The 25,403-nt window shown below is 37.5% G+C and overlaps 2 protein-coding genes and 1 non-coding gene across 3 annotated transcripts; 2 read left to right on the top strand and 1 right to left on the bottom strand.

The window, feature by feature from the left end:
• The first annotated feature begins 5,482 nt into the window (after positions 1 to 5,482).
• LOC113774243 lies at positions 5,483 to 12,754 on the top strand. The gene is made up of 2 exons (XM_027318799.1): positions 5,483 to 5,855; positions 12,147 to 12,754. The coding sequence occupies exons 1-2, from the start codon at positions 5,483 to 5,485 to the stop codon at positions 12,752 to 12,754; spliced, it is 981 nt and encodes a 326-aa protein (XP_027174600.1).
• Positions 12,755 to 17,563: 4,809 nt separating this feature from the next.
• On the top strand, positions 17,564 to 18,573 carry LOC113774241 (aspartic proteinase nepenthesin-1-like). Its single transcript, XM_027318798.1, has 2 exons — positions 17,564 to 17,822; positions 17,915 to 18,573. Exons 1-2 carry the CDS (start codon positions 17,564 to 17,566, stop codon positions 18,571 to 18,573), a joined length of 918 nt encoding a protein of 305 aa, XP_027174599.1.
• A 3,116-nt stretch (positions 18,574 to 21,689) lies between these two features.
• On the bottom strand, positions 21,690 to 21,796 carry LOC113776540. Its single transcript, XR_003469027.1, has one exon. It is a non-coding gene; the product is annotated as a small nucleolar RNA R71 (small nucleolar RNA).
• Between the last annotated feature and the right edge of the window lie 3,607 nt (positions 21,797 to 25,403).

Here is a 25,403-nt window from a genome sequence, read left to right as displayed (position 1 = left end):
GTTATTTTAGACTATTAAAAGTGAATAATAATAGTATGAATGGAAGTGCATTAGAGGTTTAGTGCACAAGTGAAACAAACCTGAGAGGAAACGAGCACGAAACGCGCGCATTCGCGCACTATCCTTAGTTGACTTTTGGAGCAATTTTGTCCACACATTCTTAAGCTTTTAGTGGTCCCATCACACCAGATCAAAACCCTTCTTTTCTCACCTTAAGTGCACGGCTAGAACTCCCATTTTCACACCAAAACAGCCGACCAAACAGCAAAGGAAAGAAAGGAAGAAAAGCTTCTTCATTCTTGCACCAATCATCCCCCATTTCATCTCAAAATTTACATCCAGCTTACAAACCACTTGGAGATTCACTTAGGCAAGGAGAAGAGCTTCATTTCTACGATTTTCTTCAGGCTTCAAAGGGCCAAAAAAAATTCTGACTTGAACAACCACCAAAGTAGGTAATGATCCAACACTCTAAACTTGTCCTATGGAGGTTAAATTACACATATGAGCTAGAATCTTCACATGGGTAGCTTGTATTGTTGGAAAATTTTGATGGTGGGCTCTATGAACTCCCACTCTTGGGTTGTTGCTGATTTGATGATTGATGGTGGATATATTGTTGGTTTAGTGGTTAAAATGATGGATTAATGGTGTGTAATTGATAGAAATTTCATTGGGTGCAAGAAGCAAAAGTTTTCGATTTTGCCCCTGCCTTGTTCGGCCATTTTAAGGCCAATTTTTAATAATCTAATGGGTTGAATCTCATGTTTATATGACGTATTAGATGTGTGAAAAATTTCATTGAAAAATAATGAGGTTTGGTTGGGCAGATGAATTTTTTTTGTGAAACTAGCAAATCTGGAAACTGTTCACGTATGGCTCTGACCAGCGGTGGTGTTTCGGCCATAACTCCGTCCTCGGATGTCGAAATCACGTGCCGTTGGTGGCGTTGGAAACTACACATTCCAGGCGTTAATTTGAGATAAAATGCACGTTCTGATTCTTTGTTAGTAAGCCGAACCAAACGTTTTAAGATCGCTGCCCTGTTGCTCTGTTCATCTGGAATGAAGTGATAAGGCAGCAAATTGATGCTCGATTTTGAACTAGTTGGGTGCCAAATTTTGAAATGATTTCTTCTGTGATATTATAGCCCTATGAATTTATTTTTCAACGACATAAACCATGCCCCATTCTGAGTTAAATTGACTGAGTTGTGACCAAAACAAGAGGACTGCCCTGTTTTGGAAAAAAACCGAAATACTTGGACTGGTTTGGGACAAAACCTGGGAGTGATCTTATTAATTGAAGTTCTTGATGCTAAACACTTACCAAAGGTATCATGGATGTATCTTAGACCTTTATTTCACAAATGAACCATGGTTGGATAGCTTTCTTGATTAAACGATTTAAATTGGGAAATGAAGTCAAAAGACAGGTTGCTTTAGAAATTTTCCTGAACTTTGGATGATTAATTAACTACCTTTCCGAAGGTATTTTTTCCCTGAAATTTGATAGAGCGGTACCTTTCATATAGGAGTAACATACTGCAAAATTTTATACCAATCCAAGTTCGTTTTGACACTTAGCTAAGGTTCCAATTTTTGGAAACTCAAATCTGGAAATTGTTCACCAGACTTGAATTTTCCCAACTTCGAGCTACCGTATCTCGGTGCTCGAAACTCCAATTCTCAATCCGCTTGTTCTGCCCTAAACCTTACTTGCACCTCTAATTGAGTTATAAATTTCAAGGGCTAGTTTGCAACGAGTGAATTCTGCCAAATTTCCAAAGTTAGCGAAAAAAACCAACCCCAGCTCAATCCTGAACATTCTGGAACAGTGATTTCAAGCTCATTTTTGAGTACTTTCCACTTAGATTCATGGAAAAGTGTCTTCTAAGAACTTTTAGTACTTTCCAAGAGGTTTCCAACGGTATAAAGTTTTCCAATTTTGGACTTGTATAGAATGAGCTACGATTTTCCAAAGTATGGGTGACAAATCTGAAATTTCCGAACTTAAAGGAAATTGAGAGTTACGAACTCTCTATTTTCCTTCGATATTGCTAAACCGTTTTACACTTGATTTCAAAGATGAAAATCAGATTTCGCTTGTGTTTTAAAATCCCATTTTTTTTAGCCTCGATTTACGAGTAATCAAGGATCATTTTCGTGAAATTTTCTTAGATTGTACAAGTGTGCAATCTTCCTCGATAATTAGGGGTTTTAAGCGATAGTGTGTAATAGACAATTACTATTTACTCAGGTGCTCAAGGAGACCTTCAAGAGGATCTCGAGGGGAACACCTAAAGGCTCGTTTACGCACTTACTCCCTTATTTCGATTGGTGAGTGTCAAGTGCATGAACTTGTTGTTAAGTGGTTATCTGTTTCTTATCCGTTATGTAAATTTGAAATTTTGAGACGAGGGTGTACTTTATCGCACTCGTTCTCTTTCAAATGAAATTATATTCGAATTTTTCTATGTGAATTCGTATCCGACTCGTACATGATAATGTGGATGTGATTTGTATTTGTGATTCGTATACGTGATCCGTATTTGTGATTCCTATTTGGAATTGTCGATTTGAGCGTTGCTCATCGACTTATATTCGTATTCGTATTCGGGGGATGCCCAAACTCGTTGGCTAACTTTGCGAATCGAGCCAGCATGGGCTTGGTCGATAAGCTTAGCAAACCATGAGATATTTGTAAAGCATGATCTATTGGAGAGATCTTGTTCGGCATTACTCGAGCAGTATTGCCATGATATACTCGAGTATTATCAAAAACTTTGATGAGCGGGCCCGGTAAGGGGGTGTAACGGTGACGGGATTCGAAAAAAAGTGATGTATCTACGGATTTGATACTTATGTGGTTGACGAAGTGTCAACGTGAGATGTGATCAAGACTTTGACTCGACTACGTGGAATTTAGCTCCTGAGAGCTACAGTATCCTTCAATTGTTTCTGTTTATTTTTTTCCTATTCGAAATCTGAATTATTCGAATTTGATAGCCTTACCTACAATGTAATTGTTGTTGCTACTTGGATTATGTGTTTGCATGTGTGTTTTCTTGGCCTCACTGAGTATTGGCTCATCCTATTAGTTTGTTTTCCTTAACAGGACCGAATCTTGGGGAAGTATGGAAAAACCCTTCGTTGTCCTTTTGTTTAGGATTTCTACTATATTTTGGCTATACCCTGGTTTGGGTTGTACTTTTGAAATTGAAATGTAAAATTTGAGCCCTGACGTGTATTTAGGATTTAAGTTGTATTATGATTACCCGATGTACTGGTTACATGTTAAGTGACTTGATAAGTTTTAGCGCTTCTGCCTTAATTGTATTCATGTTGCTCTCTTCGAAATGTTCGGTTTGGTTTTAAGTTGAATGAAATTGCTTGAGTCCTGGCGAGAGTTGGGCAGGCGTCCCGCGGATACCCTTTGGTTCGCCTTAGGGAGATGTGGGGGCGTCACAGTTGGTATCAGAGCCATATGCCGACAGTTGGGACTTTACGTCCTTCGTCTGGAAAAGTCCCGAGCCTCTCGTTCGTGAAGAGTCACGAAGCGAAACTCTCCGTAGGGGATGCCCGCGTGCGGGTGGCAAGCTGATAGGTACCCCGTGATGTGACCCTGAGAACTGTCACTGTTGGTATCAGAGCTTAGGTTTCAGATCTTTGTAGTGTATCTTAGGGTTGAAATTTAGGATGCCGGACTGTGGGACTGGTTTGAAAGTTAAGTGACCACTTGTAGGAAAAAAAAAAATCAGAGCCGCTTCGCGTGGTATCTGCGAAGGGTGAGATTGGGTCAAATGGTGTTATGGTCTTTATCATATGAATGAGTAAAGGCTTAAGTACTCTTTTAGAGTGTAAGCTGTGAATCATGAATGTGATAGGTATAAATCTTTTATCGTAATACTTGGGAAAGACCAGATATGTATGTTGGGTACGAATCTCAAATATGGTGATTTACTCTTGGGACTAGCCAGCTCGAGATGTGAATTATCTTATTTCGGATTCTTGTACCCGAGTACTTAAGAGTTGAGGGTAATGTTAAAGACTTAAGATCTCCATTTACGAGGAACAAGAATGGACTAATGTTTCGTGACAGCAAGTGCAAGAGGTCAACGGATGTCCAGTTCATGTAGCAAGAGAAATGAGACATCTGGCGCAGAATATTTTAACTGAGTGTGGGACAATATTGACTAGAGAGAAGTGGAATGTAGTTGAGCCTAAGAGAGAGAGAGATAGAGAAAGATTGATGGATGGTCCTTTGTAACTCCATAGGATCCAAGAGTTTGATATGAGTTGGAAATGAACAAAAAAAAAAATTATTAGCCCCTTTTGGACTGATGTAGTTAGATTTAGCTGGAGTGATGCTAGTGCTGAGGCCATTGCATTTTTGTATGGTATGGCCTACTTTTGAGGCACTTGACTTTACTTTAGTCGTATGTGACTAAAAGTACTTTTGTGGCACCTGTGTGCTGTATTTTTTTTGTCATACCCCCCCGACTTGCTAATTGTATGAATTTTAAAAGCATAAATACATGTTAATTATTGTTATCTCTGATGTTTTCAAGATCGGCTCTTGTTTTAAGAAATTTCTTGCGTGATCGCTTTTATTTCTTGCATTAGGCACCCTTAAGATAATGGAAGGACTAAGGAGTGGTCGAGACCGTGGGCGAGGGACTAGACAGACCCAACCTCAAGGGGATGAACAAGGATCCGCAACTGGACCGACCCAAGGACAAGAGAATATAGAGGTTAACCAAATGGCTACTGCCATCAATAGGATGACTGATATCCTAGAACGCTTAGCTGAACGACAGGGTCCAGGACCGCTTAACCAACCTGGGGGACAGGATAGAGGAGAAGATAGAGCCTTGGAGAGGTTTCTTAAATTCAACCCGCCTAAGTTCACTGGAGAGCCCGACCCCGAGGCAGCTGAAAACTGGTTAGAGAGAATGACCAATATATTCGCCGCCTTAGACTATACCGAGGATAGGCGAGTGAATTTTGCTGCATTCCAATTTGAGGGAGTGGCACGCGCTTGGTGGGACCTGATAAGGGGAAAGTGGGAAAAAGCTCAAACCCCTTGGACTCGGGAGAATTTCACGAGGGAATTTAATGAGAAATTTCTTCTGCCCTTAATCCAAGAGAAAAGGGAGGATGAATTCATCAAGTTGAAACAAGGAACCCTTAGTGTAGCGGGGTACGAGGGAAAGTTCACTAAGCTTTCTAAGTACGCTCCTGAATTGGTGATTAACGAACGGAGGAGGATTAGACGGTTCGTGCAGGGACTTAATGTAGAAATCTAGGAGGGTTTGGCTGCAGCCCAAATCTCTACGTTTACTGAAGTCTTAGAAAAAGCACAGAGAGTCGAGAGTGCAAGGCTGCAAGTTAGAGACTTTCATGCTAAGAAGAGGGGCACTTCTAGTAACCATTCGGGACAGGCAGATAAGAGTGCCCCACCTTTTAAAAAGGGAAAAGGGATGGGTGGAGTGGAGATATCTAACATGCAAAAAGGGACTCAATCAAGAGTAGATCGTAATGGACGAGGTCAATCGAGAGGGACACCTCCAAGTGGTCAATCTGTGGCTCCCCAAGTCGTTTGTGGTTATTGTGGCAAGCTCAACCATACGGAGAATGATTGTTTTAGGAAACAAGGGAAGTGCTTGTATTGTGGTAGTACCGAGCACCAGATATCAAAATGCCCGACCGTACCAAAAGAAGGAGGTAATACCCAAAGGCCTGAAAAGTCAGCCGCTAAGCAGCCTAGTGTTGGAGGAAGTCGATCTAATGCACCAGCTAGGGTTTATGCATTAGATTATCAACATGTTTCCGATTCTACTAAAGTCATTAGAGGTATGATTCCTCCTTCTATTTGTCTATCTAAGGTTCTCAGTGACCTAGTGCCGTACACACTTTTTGCAAAACCCTAAATTCATAAGATAGAATCAAAGTTTGACTACTAATTGGGTAAATAGAAATTGTGAGATATAGATCGGAGGGTGTAAGTTAGTGATTAATTTGAAAGGCATGACTATTAAGGGGTATGACTATTATCCTAAGTGTGAATTTCGATGACGAAATTCTTTTAAGGATGGGAGGATGTGAGGACTCGAAATTTTTTTTTTTATTTTATCGAATATTGGTAGTTTGTTTAAATATTTATTTACTCATTTTTCTCCAAATTATTTATTTCGATCATTTAAAATCCATTTATATGGAACGATGCCTCATTTATATTTTTTAAAGCGTGTTGTTAGAAAAATTCACTTTTCGAAAACTCGTTTAGTTTGGAACAACGAGTGCATGTTTTTCGAGACTATATTTGAATCGAGAGTGTATTGATATTAGAGAGTTAACAATGATCAATGGTAGATTAAGAAAGGTTCATTAAGGAATTAATACTCGACTCATGTAAAGACTCACAAAAATTTACCTATTTTAAACTCCAAATTCTAGCTCATTTAATTATTTATTTGGCCAATTGCCCCAAATATTATTTTCTAACCTTTTTAGACCTAATTAAAAGGATCTATGGCTTAGTTATATTTTTAAAGTGACTTGTTTCAAAATTTAATTTCTGAAGACTCGTTAAGTAAAAATAGTGAATATGCGATTGGAATAAATAATTGAATCGAGGATACAATAAGTTTGGAAAAATTAGAGACATGTACATTAGTCTCAAATTAGGTATTTTTATGTTTAAGTGCTCAAGTATTAGTTAGTAATATAATCGTTATAAGAATTTTTTTTTGAAAGTTAAGCGTTATCGCGCAAAATTGGAAATACGCGTTTTTAGCGCGCGATCAATTAAGGGACTTAAGACCGTTATTTTAGACTATTAAAAGTGAATAATAATAGTATGAATGGAAGTGCATTAGAGGTTTAGTGCACAAGTGAAACAAACCTGAGAGGAAACGAGCACGAAACGCGCGCATTCGCGCACTATCCTTAGTTGACTTTTGGAGCAATTTTGTCCACACATTCTTAAGCTTTTAGTGGTCCCATCACACCAGATCAAAACCCTTCTTTTCTCACCTTAAGTGCACGGCTAGAACTCCCATTTTCACACCAAAACAGCCGACCAAACAGCAAAGGAAAGAAAGGAAGAAAAGCTTCTTCATTCTTGCACCAATCATCCCCCATTTCATCTCAAAATTTACATCCAGCTTACAAACCACTTGGAGATTCACTTAGGCAAGGAGAAGAGCTTCATTTCTACGATTTTCTTCAGGCTTCAAAGGGCCAAAAAAAATTCTGACTTGAACAACCACCAAAGTAGGTAATGATCCAACACTCTAAACTTGTCCTATGGAGGTTAAATTACACATATGAGCTAGAATCTTCACATGGGTAGCTTGTATTGTTGGAAAATTTTGATGGTGGGCTCTATGAACTCCCACTCTTGGGTTGTTGCTGATTTGATGATTGATGGTGGATATATTGTTGGTTTAGTGGTTAAAATGATGGATTAATGGTGTGTAATTGATAGAAATTTCATTGGGTGCAAGAAGCAAAAGTTTTCGATTTTGCCCCTGCCTTGTTCGGCCATTTTAAGGCCAATTTTTAATAATCTAATGGGTTGAATCTCATGTTTATATGACGTATTAGATGTGTGAAAAATTTCATTGAAAAATAATGAGGTTTGGTTGGGCAGATGAATTTTTTTTGTGAAACTAGCAAATCTGGAAACTGTTCACGTATGGCTCTGACCAGCGGTGGTGTTTCGGCCATAACTCCGTCCTCGGATGTCGAAATCACGTGCCGTTGGTGGCGTTGGAAACTACACATTCCAGGCGTTAATTTGAGATAAAATGCACGTTCTGATTCTTTGTTAGTAAGCCGAACCAAACGTTTTAAGATCGCTGCCCTGTTGCTCTGTTCATCTGGAATGAAGTGATAAGGCAGCAAATTGATGCTCGATTTTGAACTAGTTGGGTGCCAAATTTTGAAATGATTTCTTCTGTGATATTATAGCCCTATGAATTTATTTTTCAACGACATAAACCATGCCCCATTCTGAGTTAAATTGACTGAGTTGTGACCAAAACAAGAGGACTGCCCTGTTTTGGAAAAAAACCGAAATACTTGGACTGGTTTGGGACAAAACCTGGGAGTGATCTTATTAATTGAAGTTCTTGATGCTAAACACTTACCAAAGGTATCATGGATGTATCTTAGACCTTTATTTCACAAATGAACCATGGTTGGATAGCTTTCTTGATTAAACGATTTAAATTGGGAAATGAAGTCAAAAGACAGGTTGCTTTAGAAATTTTCCTGAACTTTGGATGATTAATTAACTACCTTTCCGAAGGTATTTTTTCCCTGAAATTTGATAGAGCGGTACCTTTCATATAGGAGTAACATACTGCAAAATTTTATACCAATCCAAGTTCGTTTTGACACTTAGCTAAGGTTCCAATTTTTGGAAACTCAAATCTGGAAATTGTTCACCAGACTTGAATTTTCCCAACTTCGAGCTACCGTATCTCGGTGCTCGAAACTCCAATTCTCAATCCGCTTGTTCTGCCCTAAACCTTACTTGCACCTCTAATTGAGTTATAAATTTCAAGGGCTAGTTTGCAACGAGTGAATTCTGCCAAATTTCCAAAGTTAGCGAAAAAAACCAACCCCAGCTCAATCCTGAACATTCTGGAACAGTGATTTCAAGCTCATTTTTGAGTACTTTCCACTTAGATTCATGGAAAAGTGTCTTCTAAGAACTTTTAGTACTTTCCAAGAGGTTTCCAACGGTATAAAGTTTTCCAATTTTGGACTTGTATAGAATGAGCTACGATTTTCCAAAGTATGGGTGACAAATCTGAAATTTCCGAACTTAAAGGAAATTGAGAGTTACGAACTCTCTATTTTCCTTCGATATTGCTAAACCGTTTTACACTTGATTTCAAAGATGAAAATCAGATTTCGCTTGTGTTTTAAAATCCCATTTTTTTTAGCCTCGATTTACGAGTAATCAAGGATCATTTTCGTGAAATTTTCTTAGATTGTACAAGTGTGCAATCTTCCTCGATAATTAGGGGTTTTAAGCGATAGTGTGTAATAGACAATTACTATTTACTCAGGTGCTCAAGGAGACCTTCAAGAGGATCTCGAGGGGAACACCTAAAGGCTCGTTTACGCACTTACTCCCTTATTTCGATTGGTGAGTGTCAAGTGCATGAACTTGTTGTTAAGTGGTTATCTGTTTCTTATCCGTTATGTAAATTTGAAATTTTGAGACGAGGGTGTACTTTATCGCACTCGTTCTCTTTCAAATGAAATTATATTCGAATTTTTCTATGTGAATTCGTATCCGACTCGTACATGATAATGTGGATGTGATTTGTATTTGTGATTCGTATACGTGATCCGTATTTGTGATTCCTATTTGGAATTGTCGATTTGAGCGTTGCTCATCGACTTATATTCGTATTCGTATTCGGGGGATGCCCAAACTCGTTGGCTAACTTTGCGAATCGAGCCAGCATGGGCTTGGTCGATAAGCTTAGCAAACCATGAGATATTTGTAAAGCATGATCTATTGGAGAGATCTTGTTCGGCATTACTCGAGCAGTATTGCCATGATATACTCGAGTATTATCAAAAACTTTGATGAGCGGGCCCGGTAAGGGGGTGTAACGGTGACGGGATTCGAAAAAAAGTGATGTATCTACGGATTTGATACTTATGTGGTTGACGAAGTGTCAACGTGAGATGTGATCAAGACTTTGACTCGACTACGTGGAATTTAGCTCCTGAGAGCTACAGTATCCTTCAATTGTTTCTGTTTATTTTTTTCCTATTCGAAATCTGAATTATTCGAATTTGATAGCCTTACCTACAATGTAATTGTTGTTGCTACTTGGATTATGTGTTTGCATGTGTGTTTTCTTGGCCTCACTGAGTATTGGCTCATCCTATTAGTTTGTTTTCCTTAACAGGACCGAATCTTGGGGAAGTATGGAAAAACCCTTCGTTGTCCTTTTGTTTAGGATTTCTACTATATTTTGGCTATACCCTGGTTTGGGTTGTACTTTTGAAATTGAAATGTAAAATTTGAGCCCTGACGTGTATTTAGGATTTAAGTTGTATTATGATTACCCGATGTACTGGTTACATGTTAAGTGACTTGATAAGTTTTAGCGCTTCTGCCTTAATTGTATTCATGTTGCTCTCTTCGAAATGTTCGGTTTGGTTTTAAGTTGAATGAAATTGCTTGAGTCCTGGCGAGAGTTGGGCAGGCGTCCCGCGGATACCCTTTGGTTCGCCTTAGGGAGATGTGGGGGCGTCACAGTTGGTATCAGAGCCATATGCCGACAGTTGGGACTTTACGTCCTTCGTCTGGAAAAGTCCCGAGCCTCTCGTTCGTGAAGAGTCACGAAGCGAAACTCTCCGTAGGGGATGCCCGCGTGCGGGTGGCAAGCTGATAGGTACCCCGTGATGTGACCCTGAGAACTGTCACTGTTGGTATCAGAGCTTAGGTTTCAGATCTTTGTAGTGTATCTTAGGGTTGAAATTTAGGATGCCGGACTGTGGGACTGGTTTGAAAGTTAAGTGACCACTTGTAGGAAAAAAAAAAAATCAGAGCCGCTTCGCGTGGTATCTGCGAAGGGTGAGATTGGGTCAAATGGTGTTATGGTCTTTATCATATGAATGAGTAAAGGCTTAAGTACTCTTTTAGAGTGTAAGCTGTGAATCATGAATGTGATAGGTATAAATCTTTTATCGTAATACTTGGGAAAGACCAGATATGTATGTTGGGTACGAATCTCAAATATGGTGATTTACTCTTGGGACTGGCCAGCTCGAGATGTGAATTATCTTATTTCGGATTCTTGTACCCGAGTACTTAAGAGTTGAGGGTAATGTTAAAGACTTAAGATCTCCATTTACGAGGAACAAGAATGGACTAATGTTTCGTGACAGCAAGTGCAAGAGGTCAACGGATGTCCAGTTCATGTAGCAAGAGAAATGAGACATCTGGCGCAGAATATTTTAACTGAGTGTGGGACAATATTGACTAGAGAGAAGTGGAATGTAGTTGAGCCTAAGAGAGAGAGAGATAGAGAAAGATTGATGGATGGTCCTTTGTAACTCCATAGGATCCAAGAGTTTGATATGAGTTGGAAATGAACAAAAAAAAAAATTATTAGCCCCTTTTGGACTGATGTAGTTAGATTTAGCTGGAGTGATGCTAGTGCTGAGGCCATTGCATTTTTGTATGGCCTACTTTTGAGGCACTTGACTTTACTTTAGTCGTATGTGACTAAAAGTACTTTTGTGGCACCTGTGTGCTGTATTTTTTTTGTCATACCCCCCCGACTTGCTAATTGTATGAATTTTAAAAGCATAAATACATGTTAATTATTGTTATCTCTGATGTTTTCAAGATCGGCTCTTGTTTTAAGAAATTTCTTGCGTGATCGCTTTTATTTCTTGCATTAGGCACCCTTAAGATAATGGAAGGACTAAGGAGTGGTCGAGACCGTGGGCGAGGGACTAGACAGACCCAACCTCAAGGGGATGAACAAGGATCCGCAACTGGACCGACCCAAGGACAAGAGAATATAGAGGTTAACCAAATGGCTACTGCCATCAATAGGATGACTGATATCCTAGAACGCTTAGCTGAACGACAGGGTCCAGGACCGCTTAACCAACCTGGGGGACAGGATAGAGGAGAAGATAGAGCCTTGGAGAGGTTTCTTAAATTCAACCCGCCTAAGTTCACTGGAGAGCCCGACCCCGAGGCAGCTGAAAACTGGTTAGAGAGAATGACCAATATATTCGCCGCCTTAGACTATACCGAGGATAGGCGAGTGAATTTTGCTGCATTCCAATTTGAGGGAGTGGCACGCGCTTGGTGGGACCTGATAAGGGGAAAGTGGGAAAAAGCTCAAACCCCTTGGACTCGGGAGAATTTCACGAGGGAATTTAATGAGAAATTTCTTCTGCCCTTAATCCAAGAGAAAAGGGAGGATGAATTCATCAAGTTGAAACAAGGAACCCTTAGTGTAGCGGGGTACGAGGGAAAGTTCACTAAGCTTTCTAAGTACGCTCCTGAATTGGTGATTAACGAACGGAGGAGGATTAGACGGTTCGTGCAGGGACTTAATGTAGAAATCTAGGAGGGTTTGGCTGCAGCCCAAATCTCTACGTTTACTGAAGTCTTAGAAAAAGCACAGAGAGTCGAGAGTGCAAGGCTGCAAGTTAGAGACTTTCATGCTAAGAAGAGGGGCACTTCTAGTAACCATTCGGGACAGGCAGATAAGAGTGCCCCACCTTTTAAAAAGGGAAAAGGGATGGGTGGAGTGGAGATATCTAACATGCAAAAAGGGACTCAATCAAGAGTAGATCGTAATGGACGAGGTCAATCGAGAGGGACACCTCCAAGTGGTCAATCTGTGGCTCCCCAAGTCGTTTGTGGTTATTGTGGCAAGCTCAACCATACGGAGAATGATTGTTTTAGGAAAGAAGGGAAGTGCTTGTATTGTGGTAGTACCGAGCACCAGATATCAAAATGCCCGACCGTACCAAAAGAAGGAGGTAGTACCCAAAGGCCTGAAAAGTCAGCCGCTAAGCAGCCTAGTGTTGGAGGAAGTCGATCTAATGCACCAGCTAGGGTTTATGCATTAGATTATCAACATGTTTCCGATTCTACTAAAGTCATTAGAGGTATGATTCCTCCTTCTATTTGTCTATCTAAGGTTCTCAGTGACCTAGTGCCGTACACACTTTTTGCAAAACCCTAAATTCATAAGATAGAATCAAAGTTTGACTACTAATTGGGTAAATAGAAATTGTGAGATATAGATCGGAGGGTGTAAGTTAGTGATTAATTTGAAAGGCATGACTATTAAGGGGTATGACTATTATCCTAAGTGTGAATTTCGATGACGAAATTCTTTTAAGGATGGGAGGATGTGAGGACTCGAAATTTTTTTTTTTATTTTATCGAATATTGGTAGTTTGTTTAAATATTTATTTACTCATTTTTCTCCAAATTATTTATTTCGATCATTTAAAATCCATTTATATGGAACGATGCCTCATTTATATTTTTTAAAGCGTGTTGTTAGAAAAATTCACTTTTCGAAAACTCGTTTAGTTTGGAACAACGAGTGCATGTTTTTCGAGACTATATTTGAATCGAGAGTGTATTGATATTAGAGAGTTAACAATGATCAATGGTAGATTAAGAAAGGTTCATTAAGGAATTAATACTCGACTCATGTAAAGACTCACAAAAATTTACCTATTTTAAACTCCAAATTCTAGCTCATTTAATTATTTATTTGGCCAATTGCCCCAAATATTATTTTCTAACCTTTTTAGACCTAATTAAAAGGATCTATGGCTTAGTTATATTTTTAAAGTGACTTGTTTCAAAATTTAATTTCTGAAGACTCGTTAAGTAAAAATAGTGAATATGCGATTGGAATAAATAATTGAATCGAGGATACAATAAGTTTGGAAAAATTAGAGACATGTACATTAGTCTCAAATTAGGTATTTTTATGTTTAAGTGCTCAAGTATTAGTTAGTAATATAATCGTTATAAGAATTTTTTTTTGAAAGTTAAGCGTTATCGCGCAAAATTGGAAATACGCGTTTTTAGCGCGCGATCAATTAAGGGACTTAAGACCGTTATTTTAGACTATTAAAAGTGAATAATAATAGTATGAATGGAAGTGCATTAGAGGTTTAGTGCACAAGTGAAACAAACCTGAGAGGAAACGAGCACGAAACGCGCGCATTCGCGCACTATCCTTAGTTGACTTTTGGAGCAATTTTGTCCACACATTCTTAAGCTTTTAGTGGTCCCATCACACCAGATCAAAACCCTTCTTTTCTCACCTTAAGTGCACGGCTAGAACTCCCATTTTCACACCAAAACAGCCGACCAAACAGCAAAGGAAAGAAAGGAAGAAAAGCTTCTTCATTCTTGCACCAATCATCCCCCATTTCATCTCAAAATTTACATCCAGCTTACAAACCACTTGGAGATTCACTTAGGCAAGGAGAAGAGCTTCATTTCTACGATTTTCTTCAGGCTTCAAAGGGCCAAAAAAAATTCTGACTTGAACAACCACCAAAGTAGGTAATGATCCAACACTCTAAACTTGTCCTATGGAGGTTAAATTACACATATGAGCTAGAATCTTCACATGGGTAGCTTGTATTGTTGGAAAATTTTGATGGTGGGCTCTATGAACTCCCACTCTTGGGTTGTTGCTGATTTGATGATTGATGGTGGATATATTGTTGGTTTAGTGGTTAAAATGATGGATTAATGGTGTGTAATTGATAGAAATTTCATTGGGTGCAAGAAGCAAAAGTTTTCGATTTTGCCCCTGCCTTGTTCGGCCATTTTAAGGCCAATTTTTAATAATCTAATGGGTTGAATCTCATGTTTATATGACGTATTAGATGTGTGAAAAATTTCATTGAAAAATAATGAGGTTTGGTTGGGCAGATGAATTTTTTTTGTGAAACTAGCAAATCTGGAAACTGTTCACGTATGGCTCTGACCAGCGGTGGTGTTTCGGCCATAACTCCGTCCTCGGATGTCGAAATCACGTGCCGTTGGTGGCGTTGGAAACTACACATTCCAGGCGTTAATTTGAGATAAAATGCACGTTCTGATTCTTTGTTAGTAAGCCGAACCAAACGTTTTAAGATCGCTGCCCTGTTGCTCTGTTCATCTGGAATGAAGTGATAAGGCAGCAAATTGATGCTCGATTTTGAACTAGTTGGGTGCCAAATTTTGAAATGATTTCTTCTGTGATATTATAGCCCTATGAATTTATTTTTCAACGACATAAACCATGCCCCATTCTGAGTTAAATTGACTGAGTTGTGACCAAAACAAGAGGACTGCCCTGTTTTGGAAAAAAACCGAAATACTTGGACTGGTTTGGGACAAAACCTGGGAGTGATCTTATTAATTGAAGTTCTTGATGCTAAACACTTACCAAAGGTATCATGGATGTATCTTAGACCTTTATTTCACAAATGAACCATGGTTGGATAGCTTTCTTGATTAAACGATTTAAATTGGGAAATGAAGTCAAAAGACAGGTTGCTTTAGAAATTTTCCTGAACTTTGGATGATTAATTAACTACCTTTCCGAAGGTATTTTTTCCCTGAAATTTGATAGAGCGGTACCTTTCATATAGGAGTAACATACTGCAAAATTTTATACCAATCCAAGTTCGTTTTGACACTTAGCTAAGGTTCCAATTTTTGGAAACTCAAATCTGGAAATTGTTCACCAGACTTGAATTTTCCCAACTTCGAGCTACCGTATCTCGGTGCTCGAAACTCCAATTCTCAATCCGCTTGTTCTGCCCTAAACCTTACTTGCACCTCTAATTGAGTTATAAATTTCAAGGGCTAGTTTGCAACGAGTGAATTCTGCCAAATTTCCAAAGTTAGCGAAAAAAACCAACCCCAGCTCAATCCTGAACATTCTGGAACAGTGATTTCAAGCTCATTTTTGAGTACTTTCCACTTAGATTCATGGAAAAGTGTCTTCTAAGAACTTTTAGTACTTTCCAAGAGGTTTCCAACGGTATAAAGTTTTCCAATTTTGGACTTGTATAGAATGAGCTACGATTTTCCAAAGTATGGGTGACAAATCTGAAATTTCCGAACTTAAAGGAAATTGAGAGTTACGAACTCTCTATTTTCCTTCGATATTGCTAAACCGTTTTACACTTGATTTCAAAGATGAAAATCAGATTTCGCTTGTGTTTTAAAATCCCATTTTTTTTAGCCTCGATTTACGAGTAATCAAGGATCATTTTCGTGAAATTTTCTTAGATTGTACAAGTGTGCAATCTTCCTCGATAATTAGGGGTTTTAAGCGATAGTGTGTAATAGACAATTACTATTTACTCAGGTGCTCAAGGAGACCTTCAAGAGGATCTCGAGGGGAACACCTAAAGGCTCGTTTACGCACTTACTCCCTTATTTCGATTGGTGAGTGTCAAGTGCATGAACTTGTTGTTAAGTGGTTATCTGTTTCTTATCCGTTATGTAAATTTGAAATTTTGAGACGAGGGTGTACTTTATCGCACTCGTTCTCTTTCAAATGAAATTATATTCGAATTTTTCTATGTGAATTCGTATCCGACTCGTACATGATAATGTGGATGTGATTTGTATTTGTGATTCGTATACGTGATCCGTATTTGTGATTCCTATTTGGAATTGTCGATTTGAGCGTTGCTCATCGACTTATATTCGTATTCGTATTCGGGGGACGCCCAAACTCGTTGGCTAACTTTGCGAATCGAGCCAGCATGGGCTTGGTCGATAAGCTTAGCAAACCATGAGATATTTGTAAAGCATGATCTATTGGAGAGATCTTGTTCGGCATTACTCGTGCAGTATTGCCCATGATATACTCGAGTATTATCAAAAACTTTGATGAGCGGGCCCGGTAAGGGGGTGTAACGGTGACGGGATTCGAAAAAAAGTGATGTATCTACGGATTTGATACTTATGTGGTTGACGAAGTGTCAACGTGAGATGTGATCAAGACTTTGACTCGACTACGTGGAATTTAGCTCCTGAGAGCTACAGTATCCTTGAATTGTTTCTGTTTATTTTTTTCCTATTCGAAATCTGAATTATTCGAATTTGATAGCCTTACCTACAATGTAATTGTTGTTGCTACTTGGATTATGTGTTTGCATGTGTGTTTTCTTGGCCTCACTGAGTATTGGCTCATCCTATTAGTTTGTTTTCCTTAACAGGACCGAATCTTGGGGAAGTATGGAGAAACCCTTCGTTGTCCTTTTGTTTAGGATTTCTACTATATTTTGGCTATACCCTGGTTTGGGTTGTACTTTTGGAATTGAAATGTAAAATTTGGGCCCTGACGTGTATTTAGGATTTAAGTTGTATTATGATTACCCGATGTACTGGTTACATGTTAAGTGACTTGATAAGTTTTAGCGCTTCTGCCTTAATTGTATTCGTGTTGCTCTCTTCGAAATGTTAGGTTTGGTTTTAAGTTGAATGGAATTGCTTGAGTCCTGGCGAGAGCTGGGCAGGCATCCCGCGGATACCCTTTGGTTCGCCTTAGGGAGATGTGGGGGCGTCACAAAAACTAAAAGCAAAATATGTTTACACTTACACTCCCTGTTACCAAGACTCATCCTACATTTTATAGAATAATGATAATGATATATTTGATGTTGTTACAAGGTAGACGTGTGCTTCATAGTGTGAGGGCAAGTAATTAATACAATACTCTTGCCAACTCTACATCATCAACAAATAACAACCAACTTTAGCTGCAGGCTATTGTTGATTGATTGACAATAACATTGAAAATTAAGATTATGTGTCATTTGCTTTACATGAGATGACAAATTTGGGAAGAGAGAATCCTTTCAAACACTTTGCACATTTACACATTTGCTTGCAGCAAACTTTTGCATAATAGTCAGAAAGTATGGCTAGCTTTCTTCTCATCCCCACAACCATCGTTCTTTTCTGTCTTTTGATAGCAAGAACCAGCCATAGTAGTAGTAGGATAGTTACAAAAATGATTCATTATAACTCTATTCATTCCCCATATTTTGACACAAATGCTGCCGAACATAGGGACTTGCATATTTCCTTATCTCGCTTAAGATACTTGAAGGTGACAATGCAAGAAAATTTGAAGGTGACAGTACAAAATGATTCAGATCATGATACTGATTTCGAGACTGGAATTTTTGTTAACACATCAATACCTATGTTTTTGGTGGATTTCAACATTGGTTCACGGGAGACTGCTCAATTGGTTGCGTTGGATACTGGTAGTAATCTGTTTTGGGTTCAATGCAAACCTAGTATAGGCAGCAATAGGATAGTAGTGAGTTCAATGGTGTCTTGGGGCTTGGTCCTTCAGGAATCTCATTAGCTTCACAATTGGATAGTAGTGAGTTCTCATATTGTATTGGAAATTTAAGCGATCCATTTGATGAAAAAAATATACTGATCATAGGGAAAAAATCCGGAGGAGTTGAAAACTCAATTCCTCTTATTATTAGGGAGTTCCATTACTACGTAAATCTTGAAGGCATTAGCTTTGGGGGTAGGATGCTCGGCATTGACAAAAAGGATTTGAGAATGGATAATTTTAAAAGTGGTGGGGGTGGAATTATTGATTCAGGTTCAAGTTTGAGTTTCCTTCAAGATATTGCATACGAGAAACTTGAACAGTCAATTGTTGATTACATAGGGGACTCATTGGAAAGACGATATTTCTCTTTGGACAAGTATCAACTTTGCTATATTGGACACTTGTTTAGGGATTTTAAGGGCTTTCCAACAATAGCATTTCATTTTGATGGAGCAACAATGGAATTAGATAAAGAGAATTTGTTTAAGCAAGTATACCCAGATGTGGTATGTTTAAGTGTGTTGAATGTTGCAGAGAATGGTGTCGATCACAGTCTTCTTGGCGTAGAACTCCAAAAATATTTCTATATATCATTTGACATGAATGAAATGCAAGTTAACTTTGAGAGGATGGAATGTGATGCTATTTGGGATTATAATATATGATGAAATGTAAGTTAATTTCGAGAGGATAGATTGAGCTGCTCTTTGGGATGGTAATCTGTGATGAGGATGTGATGCTCTTTCATGTTGAAGCTCTTGGAAATGCCGAAGAAAACTTTGAATGGGTGAAGCTGCCTTGTTTATGCCTTTGCCTTTTCATTATAGTCAACAACAAATTGTTTAAGCATTTTCTGTTCTATTCAGCTTTTGAATCGAATTTGAGATGGATTACATAATTTCTTTCTCTTCTTACTATGAGTGCTTCGGAAAATTCCATCCACAGAATTTGAATTTAAGTACAGTTAATAGAAGCTAATCCAGTTCTAATACTCTTCATGCCAACAGTCTCAGAAGTTACTTTTCCATTAGTAAAGAAACACAAGACAACATGTTAAACAACTCATGGTATCAATTTCCTTAAGCATACAGACTTTACCTGAGAACTTGGGATATTACATTCAACAGGGAAAAAAATAAACCACAACCAATTTTCTTGAGAAGGTAACTTGTATATACGTGGCAAGTATATATTTTACATGTTTTTAGTATGTTTTATTAGTTAATTTTGGTATGTTTTAACTAGTTTTATAACTAATTAACTAGGATTTTGGTAAAAATATGTATTTTATGGTTTAAATGGCAAATATTACATTTTTATGGATTTTTATGGTAAAAACTTCATGTTTTTGTAGGTTTAATGAGTCAATCATCAAATGGCATAAATTGAGAAGACAATTGGATGATAATTGCTAATTGGAAGAGGTTTTAAGAAGACATGAAAAGCAAAACATCCAATTGAATGCAAGTGAAGATAGTTTTGATGCATCTTTGTATTTCGACTATATCTTGAGTTACACGCATTGGATCAAGGTGATCTTTATACCATTTTGAATCTAAGAGATAAATCTACATTTGGTATGAAAACATCAAAGTCTAATTCAGTTGTTTTCCTGGCCAAAAAGTCGAAACACAGAAGCTAATTTGTATGGTCGAGAGCTGAAACCAGGGATTGACCAGTTGATAGTATTTTGATCATATCTTGGTTCACGGAGCTCCAAATCAGATGATTCTTGAAGTATTGGAAAGCTAACTCAAAGATTTACAATTTTCATGCATTATCCAAGAGTTAGTTCGGTCTCTATCATTGAGAGAATAGCAATTGAATTGGAATCAAGTGCACAGAATTGAATATGCGACTTGGCAATACGTGGGCTCAAGTCGCGTATTCTCAAGTCACGTATTGTAGCCTGATTTCTGCAATTTGCTCAGCCACTTGTCGTGTCTTCACACTACTTTCCAACTATAGTTAGAGAGAGAATTTCGGCTGCACATGCTTCTGATACAAAAAGGAAGAGAAAATGAGCTTTGTGTCTTGTCCAAAACCCACATTTTTTACTCTCTTGACAATTAGATGTTAGAATCATTAGAAGAGAAGAGTAGAACATATTAGAAGGAGTTCACATCAAATTTTAGATAGAACTTAGAAGAAGTCTTGTCTTGTTCTCTCTAGTTAGGAGTTTTTGTGGAGAACAATTGGAGATTTCATTGTACACTATTTTGTTGAAGAAATTGAAAATCATTGGGAGTTTCTTCATTAACCTTGACTAAGTTTTCTTTAATCTATCTTTTACTTGTGATTTATGATGTGTTTATGCAATGAAACTATGAGTTTACTTGTTATATCTTACATGAGTAGCAAAATTTTTAGATCTATAGAGTAGATGAAACTTATAGCTACTTGATATGAAGTGGACATGATTTACACTTGTTACATCTTGTATTAATTTGTCTACTTGTGCATGTTTATCACTTGTTGTTACTTGATCACCAATAGTAAATTCTTAGTTGTTATTATTCAATGAAAGTTGATAATAATGATGGAATAATATGAGTAGAGCTTGATGTGTGATTTATGAAAATAGAGGTACACTTAAGTGGATTAACTTGCATTTCATGAAGGAAACAAGAGTAGATCTAGTTATTCACCATGAGAATAGGGAAAACTAGACTACATCTAGGCCATTTCATCATGAGAATGAGATTTGGTAATATTGAAAATGAATCCCTAATTAAACAAGGTTTATAACAAGAGGTACATTTATTTATTTGTGTTGTTTATGCCACAAGTGGAATCTACATCCCTAAACTCAAGTAATTAGTGAATTTTCTCCATTTATTATCTTGTAATTGTCTAGTTAAGATTTGTAGGTAGTAGTAATTATAGATTCTCTTACTTAAATTGATTATAGTCTAAATAATAGAGTAAGTGAGTACCTAGTACATGATAACATCGCTATCCGTGGGATCGACCCGATATTTGCCCAAAACACTAAATTGACCTGTATACTTGCAGTCTAAATAGGTAAAATTTAAAATTAAACTCGAACTTAAACCAAAAATCCTTCAAATTTTTGGTGTCATTGTTGCGGAACAGCAATATTAGGGCCTAACAAACTTTATTAATTTAGACCTTTATATTAGTTTAGTTGATATTAGTGTAGTGAAAATTCTTGTTAATATTTTGGATTGGATTTTTATTTATTTTTGTAATACTACATTGTCTCTATTTTTCATTTTTGTAATGTATGCATCGAGTTTTACGTGTAATAGTACCTTTTGATCCGAAAATTGAAAGGACACTACATAAACAAAGAAAGTATACACCACAATAACAAGAAGAATAGATTCAACTAATAGCGGAAATTGCAATAGAGTTACCTTTTGAAAAAGAAATGACGGAGAATGAAGCAAATAGGCGAGTTCTAAGGGATTATGCTCTACTAGGAACTCAAGGATCCCAAACAAGTATAGTGCGGCTGACGGTAAATGCTAACAATTTTGAGATTAAACCATCATTAATCCAAATGGTTCAATAATCTCAATTTAGAGGTAATGTCATAGAGGATTCAAATGCACATTTAGCCACAATTTTTTGAGATATGTGACACAATTAAAATGAATGGAGTTAGTGATGATATTATAAGGCTAAAGTTGTTCCCATTTTCATTAAGAGATAAAACTAAAATTTGGTTACACTCTCATATTCCCAACACTTTTACCACATGGGATGATTTATCACGAGTATTTTTGAATAAGCATTTTTCACCGGCAAAACGGCTAAACTTATAATAGATATCACTAGTTTTAGCCAATAAGAAGGCGAATCATTATACAAATCATGAGAAAGATTTAGAAATTTGTTTCGAAAATGTCCACATCATAGACTTTCCGATTGGCTAATCGTACAAACTTGCTATAATGATTTATTTTTTTTTACAAAAACTACTATTGATGTAGCCGCAAGTAGAGCATTAATGGGTAAATCACTCCAAGAAATTCAAAGTTTGATAGAAGAAATGGCTGCAAACAATTACCAATGGACCAATGAGAGAGGTAATCCGAGACGTCATGCGGGTATAATTAAAATGGACACCCTCAACATATTGAGTGCCCAAATGAACAATGTGGTGAAGTTACTCAGTAGACAAGCCGAAGTTGGTCCAAATTCATCTAATACACATGTGGTTTGTTGTTCAATATGTGAAGGTGAATATAATACTAATGATTGTATTGATTTTGAACAAGTACAATTTGTCAACAACTACAATCGAAATGCTCAAAATAACCCCTACTCAAACACTTACAATTTGGGGTGGAGAAATCATCCAAATTTTGGATGAAAAATCAACACAATCAACAAAGGCCAACCAATCCGTCGGGATTCCAACAAAGACAACCACAAACGGAAACTAAACCGGGTTAGGAGATCGTGGCGGAAAAATTTGCTAAGGTTACTTCGGATAGGTTTAAGCGAGTGGAAGGAAGATTGGACCAATTTACTACAATGTATAAGAATGTTGAGGTCCAAATTGGCCAAATTCCTAGTTCTTTAAATAATAGAAATCAAGAAAATTTATCTAGTAAAACGAAAGTGAATCCCAAGGAGCATGTCAAGGCCATTACTCTTAGGAATGATAAACAATTAGAGGATTCTCCAATTGTTGAAGATGAGAAAAATGAGAGTGAAAAATAAGAAGAAAAGAGGAGAAACCAAGAGACAAGTGTGGAGGAAGATAGCTGGGAGAAACCAAGAGAAGATCAACCATCATCTTCTACTATCATTTCAATACGTCTTGCGGTCTCCTTTCCCCAAAGACTCAAGTCAAATAAGTTCAATAAAGATTTTGAAAAATTTGTTAGAATTTTCAAATAATTGCTGTTGTAAAACTAATAAACTATTATAGTATGAATAGAGATATTAAAGAAAGAAGTAGAAAAAGGGAGAATGATATTCTTATATTCTAACTAATACCAAAAGTCATCCCAAAGAATGTCAATGTACCTCTATATATAGGTACTACAAGATTAAAGGTACATCAATCCTATTAAACACCCACTATTATAAGAGTATGAAAAAACTTATGAAACGATTTTTCCACTACGTGAATAGAATTATGGATTGTAACTTCTATACATAATGTAACCATAAATCATGAATTAATTCTCTTGGGAATACAAAGAGACATCCACACTTTTAGTTGTTTCATAACACTCTTCCTTGGATGTCCATTATACAAATAATATGCCCCATTAAAACCTTACTAGGAAAAAATCCATCAGAACAAAAACCCTAGTGAAGGAAAAAGAGTACACTATTCTTAGGTATTAATTTCTCCCCCTGATGCAAACATCATTTGAAATTTTTTAATCGTTGCATTCCAATACTCTTCACCAATTTCTCAAATGTTACAGTTGGCAATGCCTTAGTAAATAAATCCGCCAAATTATTATTTGATCAGATTTGTTGCACATCAATTTCACCATTCTTTTGCAAATCATGAGTAAAAAAGCATTTTGGTGAAATATACTTTGTCCTATTTCCTTTAATATATCCTCCTTTCAATTGGGCAATACAAGCTGCATTATCTTCATATAATATAGTTGGAGGATTTTCTTTTTCGGAGGATAACCCACAACTCTTCCGAATTTAGTGGGTCATTGATTTTAACTAAACACATTCTCGACTGGCTTCATGAATTGCTATTATTTCAGTATGATTCGATGAAGTGGCGGCTAATGATTGTTTTGTAGATCTCCAAGAAATGACTATACCTCCATATGTAAATAGATAGCCAGTCTGAAATCTTGCTTTATGCGGTTCAGATAAATACTCAGTATCAGCATAACCAACCAATTCAGATTTGGATTTATTTGAATAAAATAAATCAAAATCAATTGTTCCTTGGAGATAGCGAAAAATATATTTAATACCATTCCAATGTCGTCTTGTGAGTGAGGAAGAAAATCTTTCTAATAAATTCACTGCAAATGATATATCAGGTCTTGTACAATTAGCAAGATACATTAGTGCACCAATTGCACTTATGACGCCCCCACTTCTCCCTAAGGCGAACCAAAGGGTATCCGCGGGACGCCTGCCCAACTCTCGCCAGGACTCAAGCAATTCCATTCGAGCTTATTACTAATCTAAACGTCACAAGAAGAATAACATAAATACAAATAATGCGGAAGCGTTTAACTTAACAATAGTCATCTATTATCCAACCCGTACATCGGGTGTTCAAAATACAACTTAAATCCCAATTATACATCATGCCCAAATATTACATTTCAATTCCAAAAGTACAACCCAAAACCCAGGGCATAGCCAAAATATAATGGAAGCCCTAAGACAAAAGTACATCAGGAGGGTTTCTCCAACATTTCTCCGGGTTCAATCCTGTTAAGGAAAACAAATCTACAGGTGAGCAAAACGCTCGTGAGGTCAAGAACACACATGCAAGCACATTGTTCAAATAGCAAGCCAAGTATACAAGTCGAGGAATAAAGGTTCGATAAATAACAATTCACCGGAAAAGTAAACAGAAATAATTCAAAGATACTGGAGCTCTCAAGAGCTATATTCCACTCGCACGTTCAGGAACCACCACGACTTGACACTCCGTCAATCGGGTAGGTTCAGTCCGTAGAACTTCGCGTATCATGTCCCCTTTCACCTTACAAACCCCTGTTTTGGGCCTGCCTGTCATATGCTTGGGCAATACTACATCAAGTATGCCAAGCGAGATCTCTTATTAGATCAAGCTTTCATGTTTTCTCATGGTTTACCGAGGAACCCGACCAAACCCATGCCGACTCGAGCCCAAGGATGGCCATTGAGGTTTGGACGTCCCCCAAGCACATATATGTGTCGAAGAGATTCACTCCAACGACGTATGCAATCATAGCATACCATATCCAAGCCATCCAAGCATGTAATATGTTCAAGCAAGCAAGATGTACAAGTGTTCAAATTCAAGATGTTCATATCGGAGAGAACGAGTGCGATAAAGTACACTCTCGTCTCAAGTTTCCAAAATCCCAGCATTTATGACAAGTAAACATGTATCGAGTTCAAATAAGCACACACTTGACACTCACCGAGCAAATCAAGAAGAAATATTTTCTAGAAGTTCAAGTGCTCACTATAGGATCCTCTTGAAGGTTCTCATGTGCGCCTGAGCAAATAATAATATACTATCATTCACGCGCCCCAATTATCAAGGAAGATTATATGTTAGTATCATCTAAGAAAATTTCATGAAAACGAACCTCAATTACTCGTAAATCGAGGTTCAATTAGGGTTTTTTAAAGTACAAGAGCAATCGAGTTTTCATTTTGGGAAATCAAGTATAAAACGTTCAAGTAATATCGAAGGAACAAGGAATGCTTGAAAACTCACTTCCTTTGGAATTCGGAAAATTTTCAGTTTTTGATATGATATTTTGAAAAATCGTAATTCACATTCTACATGTCAAAAATTGAAAAACTT

The sequence above is a fragment of the Coffea eugenioides genome, chromosome 6 (genome assembly GCF_003713205.1).
Source record: "Coffea eugenioides isolate CCC68of chromosome 6, Ceug_1.0, whole genome shotgun sequence".
Lineage (NCBI taxonomy): Eukaryota > Viridiplantae > Streptophyta > Magnoliopsida > Gentianales > Rubiaceae > Coffea > Coffea eugenioides.
This window is presented reverse-complemented; position numbering and strand designations above follow the sequence as displayed.

Bases quoted from the DNA above. Each gene is read 5' to 3' on its own strand.
- LOC113774243 (XM_027318799.1), top strand. From the start codon at position 5,483: ATGGGTGGAGTGGAGATATCTAACATGCAAAAAGGGACTCAATCAAGA. The intron at 5,856-12,146 runs GTATGATTCCTC...GTTTGGCTGCAG, and splicing joins TTCTACTAAAGTCATTAGAG to CCCAAATCTCTACGTTTACT.
- LOC113774241 (XM_027318798.1), top strand. From the start codon at position 17,564: ATGATTCATTATAACTCTATTCATTCCCCATATTTTGACACAAATGCT. The intron at 17,823-17,914 runs GTAGTAATCTGT...TTGGTCCTTCAG, and splicing joins ATTGGTTGCGTTGGATACTG to GAATCTCATTAGCTTCACAA.